The 10610-nt window shown below is 38.9% G+C and overlaps 3 protein-coding genes and 1 long non-coding RNA gene across 4 annotated transcripts in view; 1 reads left to right on the top strand and 3 right to left on the bottom strand.

Moving 5' to 3' along the window:
- The window catches only part of LOC149705347 (protein regulator of cytokinesis 1-like), a 117671-nt gene that overhangs the window by 6894 nt on the left and 100167 nt on the right, over positions 1 to 10610 (bottom strand). The gene's annotated exons all lie outside the window — the stretch shown is intronic.
- LOC149705358 (uncharacterized) lies at positions 3715 to 5699 on the top strand. The gene is made up of 2 exons (XR_016381572.1): positions 3715 to 4907; positions 4980 to 5699. It is a non-coding gene; the product is annotated as an uncharacterized LOC149705358 (long non-coding RNA).
- Positions 4926 to 7061, bottom strand: LOC149705357 (centromere protein F-like). The gene is made up of 4 exons (XM_089865524.1): positions 6435 to 7061; positions 6192 to 6318; positions 6097 to 6129; positions 4926 to 5745 (listed from the first exon to the last, which is right to left on the bottom strand). The coding sequence occupies exons 2-4, from the start codon at positions 6309 to 6311 to the stop codon at positions 5632 to 5634; spliced, it is 267 nt and encodes an 88-aa protein (XP_089721650.1). The 5' UTR covers positions 6312 to 6318; positions 6435 to 7061; the 3' UTR covers positions 4926 to 5631.
- On the bottom strand, positions 8704 to 9503 carry LOC149705356 (steroid 17-alpha-hydroxylase/17,20 lyase-like). Its single transcript, XM_089865641.1, has 2 exons — positions 9265 to 9503; positions 8704 to 9188 (listed from the first exon to the last, which is right to left on the bottom strand). Exon 2 carries the CDS (start codon positions 9112 to 9114, stop codon positions 8704 to 8706), a length of 411 nt encoding a protein of 136 aa, XP_089721767.1. The 5' UTR covers positions 9115 to 9188; positions 9265 to 9503.

Below are 10610 nucleotides of genomic sequence, written 5' to 3'. Positions count from 1 at the left end.
CTAGCTAATCTAGTAGCCCAACAAAACCAACAACAGTTAAATCTAATAACTGCTTTGACCAGTGGTCAATTTAACTTGGGTTTTCCAGGGACCACTCCTACTGTTACTAATCCTATTAGTCCTAGTAGTTTAAGTAATTCGTCTAGCACGAATATGCCGCCATCAGGCGCTTCTCCTAGTGTTTTAAATGCTAATAGTAATCAAAGTAATGCTAATGTAAATGTACCGTCAAACCATGGAAATGGTCAAATGTTGAACTCTTATAGCTTCCCTAATTTGTCCATTCCCCCTCCAAATTTTACAAATCCTAGTATATACGCTAGACCAGACCCACCGCAAATTCCTAAATTTCGCGCGGGAAAAGACCCTTTAATTTTCCTGTCGGAGGCTGAGCGTTTCCAAAGAATATGTAATTTAACTGACCCACAGTTAAGGGATTTAGTAGAAAGAATGTTAGAGGGCGACACTTTATACTGGTTTGACCGTATGGCGCGAAGTATTCCCACGTGGTCGGAGTTTAAAGAACACTTTTGCCGAGCATTTATCGGTGTAGATTTTAAAGAACAGCTGCAAAACAAGCTGAATAGGCGTAAGCAACGCGAAGACGAACCAGTCTTAGGTTTTATTCTAGAGATGGAACGTTTAGCACTACAGTATGACCCTTGCATGACTCCTCAAGCTGTAGTTACTCACATTCTGGACAGCCTTAATCCACATCTAATTCCCTTTATGAGGTTACCAGACAACCCAAGGCTAATAGATGTTCAAGAAAGCGCTCAAAAGGCAGAGAATCTGTGGAGGCGTTGTCAGGCTTTCGATGGTAAAAATCCGCGAAGCCAACGTCCTAACTTTCAAAATAGGCCTCGGCCTGTCCAAAATTTAAACCCACCTCAAACTTCTAGGGACTCCATTCAGGGTACAGGGCTTCCTAAAAATAGCCACAATCCATCGCCACATGTAAATAATACCGCCAGTAATGTAGTCAGGGAACCTAAGCAAGTGCAATGTAAGAAATGCCACAGAATGGGACACAAGTCGTTTCAATGCCGCGCTAGGCGTCAAAATGGCAATAGGGCAAGCGAACACCACGCGTCTAACCCTCCCGGGACAGTTTCTAGTATAGCCACGGCGGCTAGCGAAGATGAATCTTCCCCAAATCAAATTTCAGGCGTGATTCAGGCCGCTCTCAATGAAGCCGTTTCGCCGCAAACGTCACATGCCTTTTCGCCATTAGGTTCTTCTAACATTGATAACCCCAGCTGGCAGAACCTCCCCCTAGAATACCCTGAAGGGCCCGATGACAAGAAAGTCATTCCTGAGAAAAATCTCAAAACAAAGGTACGAGTGGCTGCCCACCGACCTCAAGTAGAAATAACGTTAGGTCAATATAAAGGCTTAGCAGTGTTAGACAGTGGGGCAGAAATTTCCGCTATATCCACTACTCTATGGGGTAAAGCACGCGGTAAGTCAGATACTTTACGCCCGTGGTCAGGACCAAAAATGAATAACGCCGATTTAACCCCGTTTCACGTTATTGGTGAAGCCGCGTTAAACGTTACCATCGCCGGACGGTCTTGGATGTACGTGTTCGCCGTATCCAACTCCGTTGATAGCGATGTCGTTCTAGGTTGGGATTTTTCGGAATTTACGTTAATCCACGCTAAACCTCATTCAGGCACGTTTCATTTTGGGAATGAACCCACGGCTTACCCTTTAGCCAACGCTAACCCTTTACCTGCGCTAGCTATAATTGAACCTCAACGGCCTTGCACCCCTGTTGATTCCCCTATCATCCCAGCTGACACTTCTAGCGTAAACAGCACCCCTGTCGCCAACAAACATGCGGTCACCCCATGTGATTCAGAAGTCAGGGCTTTGATAGAAGAATTTCCCGAGGTTTTTACAGGTGAACCAGGCCGATATAAATTAGCTAAAGCACAAGATGACGATCCAAAGATCTTAGCGCTTAAAACCTATTTGCTATCTAGTCGCTTGCCAACAGATAAAAAGCTCGCTAGACGCATTAAACATAAGGCAGACCGTTACGTCATTGCAGAAAACGTGGTTTACCGCTTACAGGAAACAAGGCCTTGCCGCCACGAGCAAAAATGCGCGAAACCAATAGCTTGGCTTCCCATTATTCCTAGCATGTTGATACCCCACCTGCTGCGCGTGATACATGACGACCCCACTGCAGGGCACCTAGGTATAGACAAAACGCTATGGCGCGCAAAAACAGTAGCTTATTGGAACACATTAAATCAAGACGTTCAAAATTACGTTAAGTCTTGCCAGAAATGTCAGGCTTACAAGTCTGACAATCAAAGCCCAGCTGGTCTCTTAGGCACCCTAGGTGCAACAGAACCATGGGAAACCATTGCACTTGATTTAATGGGACCTTTTCCGCGAAGCTCGAAACAAAATGAATACATGCTGGTCATAGTTGACAATTTTTCTAAATTCGTTGAGATTTTCGCTTTACGAAAAGCCACAACTTCCGCTATCACTAAGAAACTCACAGAGGAAATCTTCCCTAGATATGGAGTTCCACGAATCATAATAGCGGATAATGGTTCCCAATTCTCTAGCGAATCCTTTCGGTCAATTTGTAACGATTGGGGGGCTAAAGTACAGCACACAACCCCATATCATGCACAGGCGAATCCCACTGAACGTTCCAACAAAACAATAAAACAGATGGTCGCTATATATGTTGAGACAGAACATAAACGTTGGGATGAACAACTCCCCAAACTAGCTTTAGCCATTCGTTCAGCTCCGCACGCGTCCACGGGATACTCGCCCCATTTTATGTTGACCGGTCGCGAGCTCAAGCTACCCATTCATCGTTTTTTGGAACGCAACCCCTCTGCCGACCCCCTTAACGATATTTCCGAATATGTTCAACATTTGACTGATAAAATGACGGAAATAAATAAAAATGTCAAAATTTCTAAAGAAAAAGCGCATGAACATCAAAAACAAAATTATGACAAAAATAGAAGCGATGTTCATTATCAAATTGGTGATTTAATTATGACGCGAACGCATCACCAATCTTCGAAAATTAAAAATTTTACGAAGAAACTCGCCGAGCGCTGGGATGGTCCGTACAAAATTTCGGCTAAAACTAGCGATTTAAATTACGCTTTGGTTGACCCTAAGACATTGAAAGATCAGGGTATAATTAACGTTACTAATATGAAACCGTACGTTGAAAGAGACGCTACGTTAGTTTTGCCACAGGTCACTGTTCCCCAACCAAGGAAAAAACCTAACGTTTCACAACCATTGCGACACAATCCCCGCCCTCAGCGAGCTAATACAAAAGCAATTAAATATTCTAAATGAAAAAAAAAAAAAAAAAAAAAGTTTACCACTTACTGATTACAATTGTATAATTTCAATGCTTGTTTTTAATTTGTTTAAACTTTTGATTTAAATTTGGTAAATTTAATTAGTCAATTACTAAAGTAATATTGTGTAAAAATATTTTTTCTTGTAATTTGTTTAAACTTTTCATTTGGTATTTTGCAAACTCATTGTTACCTCAATCTCTTAAATTTGTAATTGTGTAACTCAACATAATTGTTTTTGTTAATTTTAAGTATTCGAACCCATTCTCATCCTTTGTCGGGGGGAATTGTAACAAGTTACTTTTGTTAGACTTCACTTTACGAACTTCTACAGTTCATTGCATCCTACAAATTTGTATCTCTTAATACTGGACACACCTGCACTCACACCCCTGACCTTTTCAATACCTGTTGTCAACCCTTTCGTCACAGTACTCGAAATTTGTAAAGAACGAGATGTTTTTCTCGCTTCTAAAAATAAACTCTTTTGTATTCATATTTGAAAAGAACGAGATTCCTCTTAACCCCTTGGTCAAAACCCCTTGTAAAGATAAACGTATGAGAAGGAATCTCGAGTCACTTCGTTCTTAACCTCTGCACTGTTAACATGTAATAAAGTTATCTTGGATTTTACCCCCACGGCTAAAATTATTTTTAAATAAGTTTGTACGCGAACTACAACGGCATAGCCAACCGCTGCGGGGCCTTATGACCCCAAAGTCCGCTACAACTTTGGTGGCTCCGAGATGAACTAGGCCCATGCGTGTCGCGTAGCGAAAATATTTTTTTAACCAATTTAGTTCGCCGTGGTTATACGCTTGGGGGCACTTATATTACCGTAAAATAAGCAAAGTTCAACCCCGTGACCCTGTCGACTGCTTAGGTATTTGAGCCAAGGTCGCGGATTGTAAGTATACGTTTTTGTTAGAATATAGCCTAAACTTTAACATAGGTCAAAGGGTCACTACCCATAGGGGGAGCTTTATACGTCAAAATTAATGACGTCACATTGTCATGTCTGTATTTTATCTCACCCAGTCCCACTCGCGTGTGTACCGGTAACCCTAACGGTGATGTACAATACAGTCTTTCTTAACAGTATTATTGTTGTTCCTAATAAACGTTTTTGCATTAATTTAATTAACTAAGCCATTGTTTTATTGCGTTAACTCGATCATCCAACAATGTGGTAGCAGAGCGTGGTTACCAATGTACGACTTTAAAAACGCAATAACGTTGGAAGGCAAAGGCTTAAGGTACGGTCAACATTAGTGCGTAGTAAACAAAAACAAAGATGGCGGACGGCAGTAGCACCTCACTCATGGGACAGATTACGAAACTAAAGTCAACCAATTTTGTCAATTGGCGGTTTGAAATGGAGATGGTCTTGAGGGATCGAGGTCTTTGGGATATTGTAAACAAGACAGAAACAGCACCTGACCCATCGGCGTCTGCAGATATTCGACAAAAGTATAAACTATGGGTAGAGAAAGCTTTTTCATCTCTCGCTCTTGGCTTGTCTGAAGACATACTGTAGTGTTCAAATCCGGGGTAAATAATTAGTCGGTATAATTATACACTTAAGATTTATTCTACATTTAATGAAGGTTGGTTATTACATAGTACAGGATGGGAGCAACGCGTTTACGTTACCGTCCAGAGCCGAGGAGAGAGCGAGAGTGTTTTCCCGTCGGGAGGTAGGCTCTAGCCTTTGATTAGTGAGACTAGCGCCATCTACATCTTGTATGGAATAGTTTACATGTGAATATGACAATACTCTCCCGTTAGATTTTAAGTTCGAGGTACATAATAAGTTAAACGCGAGAATTTAAAAGTTCAAAATAATACTCATAAAAGCATTTAAGAATTTAGTTTTACATTTTTAAAAGGGACTGTGGTTGTGCACTTAATGTAATAATGTTGTTAAACAAATTGTAAAGTTATTTTTAAAAGGGCATCAACTATTTTGAATTTGTACTACTCTAAGGAATCAAAATTTGATTGCCTCAGAGTCAGGTTATCACTTGATTGTTAAATTTAGGCAATGACGTTTAAAGGTTTAGCCGTGTAGGAACTCGTCTGTTCCGGATAGGACGATTGGAGGTCTGGCTTGGTGTCTCGACTTCTTTTGCTATGGATGGAGGTTCTGCTGAGGACTGTCTTTCTGATGATGGGATTGGTACTTGTTGTACTATTGGTTCCGTCCCGCTGCTGGCAGTTAGAGATGGTGGTACCAAGGACAGAGGTGTCCCCAAGACTTAAACTTAAGACTTCCTTAAAACTTGTAAAAATTAAAATAAATAAGTTTAAAACTTGTAAAAATAAAAATTTTCAACTCTTCCCTTAACGCATTCTCCTTTTCCTTGAACACTTCTTTGTGAGGGTCATTCTATAATGAATTTAACCCAACATGACTCCGTTAGAAGTTCTAGGTCCTATTAGCTTTAGGCCTAATATAAAGCCATTTAAAACTAAAATGTAGATTGGTTTGAGATAGAAGCTTTAAAACCAATGTTTCAACGAATAAAAGAACTACATCTACATAGCCTTATTATTTCATACATATTCAATAATTCTAAAGTAATAACAGCTTCAAAATAAACAAACAATAGGAAAATGGAAACTAGCATCTTCCGTAATAGGGCAATGAACGTAAACAAAGTATACATTTCTATTGCTATTAAATTAAATCCAGCTGTGGCCTGTCAATAAGTAAGGGATATTATAAAGAAAAGCTTACCTTCTTTTTGTGTTTCTGAGCCACCTGTTCAAGCTGATCCAGTAGTTGGCGTTGTATCTGTTCATTACAACGCCAACTACTGGATCAGCTTGAACAAGATCCAGTTGTAATTGTTTCTGTTGATTAATTTTAATCAACTTTTCTTCTAATGTGTTTATCATCTGCAAAGCTGGTCCAGGTAGGCTTTGCTTCCACTCTAAGGCAGACCAATCCATCTTAAGCCTATTTTAAAAATTAATTGGTATAATTAAAACATAATTAAAACTCATTACTTCAAATAGTTACTTTAGGGTGGCTAAAATTTAGGTCTAATTATAACATTAAGTAAATATATTTACCTCTGCGCAACAAATCTTAAACTATTTTAAGTAGTTATCATAAATCTCAAAGCTTTAATTATTAACAAATCAATTTAATCGCGATTAAACGTTCAGAACCTTGTCGAGGAATAGAATACTTTCCTCCCAGCGCGCAACGAGGCCAACGACACGAGGAGCCGTTTGATTTTTGTAGTTTAAAAAACAAAGATCACGTGGGTTTGAACTAGCCAATAAGAGCTCACTTAAGGAAAAAAAAAACCTTTAGAGCTGGAAACCATCAGAAACGGACATAAGCCGTTTTCTTTTTTATTCAAAATTAAGACCCTCATCAATTACCGCATTCGACGTACAAAATTGACCATGGAGAAAGCACCTCTTGGTCTCTTCCGCTGCTGGTAATAGAGTACGGTGAATTTGGTAGGCTCTCTACATGGTCACGACGGACCTCTTGGGTTCTTCCACTACTGGTTCATTATTTCGGACACTAGGGGGTCACTGGTCCCAAGGAGTAGTTTAAAAAATATTCTTATTTCCCAGACCTCGTTGTTACTACCAATAAGTCCCAATTTCGACGCAAACTGTCTGATTATTTTAAGTCTCTACCTTAGCTAAGTTTTTAAATCGTTTTGTTCACCCTGCTTTTCTCTCCCCCCCCCCACACTGGGCCCCCTACATCCAATTTTTACCTAATTGTTTTCTTTAAAAAAGTCTGTTATCTCTCATAGAAAACGCCTAATATTATCGCTGCTCATGCTTAAACCACTCAGATGGCTCTTTGGGCAATTGTATTGACTAGACATGGCTGAAAATAAACTATAATAATACACCGCGAATAATCTAAATTTAGAGTATTTATCTTTTGTTTTATAAAAAAAATTTTAAGCCTAAATTGGTAGTATTTAATAAGGAAAATTCACTATCGCGGCCAGATCTTAGCCGATTCATCTTAACAATGGGTAACTTTTAAGTCTTCAAAGGAATTACTTGAGGCAGATACTAATTAAAGTTTGCCTCACAAATTGGCTTAGCAATAATTGTTCTAAAAACGGTGTTTATGTTAGTATCTCCGCCACGAAACAAGGAAGATAGAGATGAGGTGCATAGACCATTCCACTCTTTCCTGCAGAGAAGTAAGCGCAGAAGCAGTGTAGTGATAGATGTTTTACACAGATGACTGCTTAAAATTAAGTAAGAAACTGACAGACAATGCTAAATTAGGGATCATCCGTAAAACACTCCAATTATAACTCGTAAACGGTATCCCATGAGCCAAAATGCCCTAGAACAATGGAACACACTGTATAAGATGAAATTCTCTTTAGATACGTGTGGTTACGTAATAGAATCGGAAGAGAGTTTTCTAAAATTATGATTAATTTTCTAGAAAACAAAAGATAATTTGCTATCCTAATTAATGTTTCAAACATTATATTGTAAATTAAAACTCTCCAGACCAGAGTTTCTAAATTGATTAACTAAAATTATACTAAATTATAGAAATATGTAGAATTCAGGGCTGAATATTTCTTATATTTTTTTCTTTATGATATTAACACAACGATAATACACTAAAAACTACAGCGGTAGGCTAAGTGTTGAAAAGCGTAGCTCAAATGAGATCCGAACAGAACCTTCTTAAAGTAGGGATGGGAACCGTCTCTAAATGTTTATGCGTCATTCTGGGTATGTGTTAGTCCAGTTAAACGTTATTCCGTTTATGCATTAATCCTGTTATACACTAATACAATTAAGCGTTAATCCGGTTATGCGTTATTCCGTTTAGGCGTTATTCCATTTATGCGTTATTCCATTTATGCCTTATTCCGCGTATGCGTTATTCCCTCGCTCAGTATCGGGATTGATACATTGCCGTCTTTGCGCACTCTCATGATACAAAAAGACCACAGTGCAGGCGCCAAAAGCGAGATGGAAGGCAAAGTTTTACCCGCGTGTCTTTCCCTTTTAGTTACATCGAAATGGTATATTACAGACCAAAAGTTTGTAATACTTCACTTCAAGAGAAGTGTTACAGTGTACCGCAGAGTGTGACTGATAAAAGCGGTACAGTTTGTTCAGATTCGGTAATGAATCGTTACTGCGCATAAGGAACAAATACACAAACAAACCACTTGATTGAAGTAAACTAAAAACATTGCCAAGATCATATTTACTTGAAGGGAGAGAATGATATTAAATTTTTTCTCACCCTTACTTTGATTTGATACAATGCTACTATAACCATAACCAAAGTACCAAAACATAGTAATTTTTCCAAAAATGTATTTTATTAACTCCTGGGTACTACTTTGATTTCATAGTCGGCCGCTAAACTAACAAGAGGATTGTTTTCCATTACCATTTCGCCTCTGTTTCGCGGACCATGATAGACGATCCGCGCCTTTTGCATGACATTAGCAATAACGAGAAACAAGTTGTTGCGAGCCATTTTCTCGCCAATACACATTCTCTTTCCTTCGCCGAATGGAACGTAACCTGAAAATTTCTTTGTCGAATAATTGCCGGACGAATCCAGAAATCTTTCGGGTTTCAATTTACGCGGTTCTTCCCACAAATTCGGGTCAAAATGGGTAGCGTTGATGTCGAAGATGACCATGGTTCCTTTCGGAATTTTTCGCCCACCGAGTGAAGTGTCGACGTTAGCAGCGTGAGGAAGTAGCATCGGAACTGGCGGTGGCATCCTCAAGATCTCGGAGATAAAAGCCCAAGTGTAAGGACAGACATTTTTATATTCTTGCGTAGGGAAGTTGGTACCTGCAATATAAAACCGCCAATACGCGAAAAAGATACTCTTTCTGAAAAAATGTCAAATATATTAGGCTACTAATACCTATATTGTCGTCTATCTCCTTTCTAAGGCGTTCCTGGATATCGGGATAGGTTGCCAACGCCAAAAAGATCCAAGTTAAACTAACCTGCGTGGTATCCGTGCCAGCTGAAAACGCGGAGTATACTCGCAATTACGCGTAATAATTTACTTTTGCAAATAAATAAATACCCAAAAACAAATCGCCTAATATTTTCTCTATATATTTATCGGTCAAATATTCTTTGCTGGCAGATTCCTCTTTTTCCGCTTCTATTCCGGATTCGATGACTGAATCGGCGAAATGCCTTAAAGGCTCACCGAAAACGTATCCCTTTTTAATAACTCGTAATCTTTCACTTAAGAAGTTTCCAATTTCTTCGAGGCTAAGTCTGATTCTGTTTTCAAAACCGTGGAAGAAGGGAAAAAGTAGCGGGTAAAAGTCCCCTGGAGAAACGAGCATAGTTTCGTGGAATAAATCAGCGCTTGTCTTGAATAATTGCCAGTGGCGCCGCCAGGGCCTAGGCTGGGTAGGCTACAGCCTACCCGTAAATTTCAGAGGGGCCCCGAAATTAGGTTCCCATAATCTTAAAATACCATTATTACAATATTTTGATCTAGGGCAGCAAGGCAATTTACTTTAGACAAAGTTTGCCAAGGATGATGAACCTTTTGGCATCTGATTTTTACAATATTCTACAAAATGGGTTAACATTATCGTGTTAAAAGGTTTTGACTAACCAGAAAAGTTATCTCGCTTTTTGATATTTAGCTACATAGTATGATGTACATCTACGATGAGGCTCTTAGTTTGACCTGCCCTGTTGTCATTCTCGTAGTAGTAGTAGTAGTAGTGTAAAAAATTTTGGTTCGTCATGGAAGGGACGGACAGTGAATGAAAGAGGATTGTGGTGAGGTGATATTTTTCGTTCTTTTTTTACATGGATGGGGATTGTAATAGTAAGTTTAAGCATTTCACTTAATTGTACAAGTGAGGTTAATGATTGTGAATTGTTGTTTACGTTTTTTCGATGTATCTAAAGCGAAAGAAACAATTATTGGATTGCCTTATTATAATGGAAGGTTAAAACTCTCCCTTTAAATTTCTGTCACCCATCGACAATAAGGATTTCACGCATTCAATCCCGCTCCTCTATTTAAACATTCAAGGAAATCGAGGTTAACTTTAAATGCAAAAGCAAGCATATACTGATTGTATATTTTTTGAATAGTCTTAAGGCGGTGTTTATCACGATCCCAGAATTTACGTGCATTTCTCCAGAAAGTGAAAATATTTTTAAAAGCAAATGTAAGTATATAGTATCTTTAAATATTTAATATAGTGTATTACAATTTTAACGTAAGTAAAG

Source organism: Phalangium opilio, unplaced genomic scaffold, assembly GCF_054372755.1.
Source record: "Phalangium opilio isolate 3A_F unplaced genomic scaffold, DU_Popi_V2 ptg000014l_1, whole genome shotgun sequence".
In the NCBI taxonomy this organism is placed as follows: domain Eukaryota; kingdom Metazoa; phylum Arthropoda; class Arachnida; order Opiliones; family Phalangiidae; genus Phalangium; species Phalangium opilio.
Note: the sequence above shows the minus strand (reverse complement) of the source record. Positions and strands in the feature narration are given on the sequence as shown.

Coding starts and splice junctions, on each gene's coding strand:
- LOC149705357 (XM_089865524.1), bottom strand. CDS start 6,311: ATGGATTGGTCTGCCTTAGAGTGGAAGCAAAGCCTACCTGGACCAGCT. Junction 6,130..6,191: donor AACAATTACAACTGGATCTT/GTTCAAGCTGAT, acceptor CTACTGGATCAG/CTTGAACAGGTGGCTCAGAA. Junction 5,746..6,096: donor CTCAGAAACACAAAAAGAAG/GTAAGCTTTTCT, acceptor AATTCATTATAG/AATGACCCTCACAAAGAAGT.
- LOC149705356 (XM_089865641.1), bottom strand. CDS start 9,114: ATGCCACCGCCAGTTCCGATGCTACTTCCTCACGCTGCTAACGTCGAC.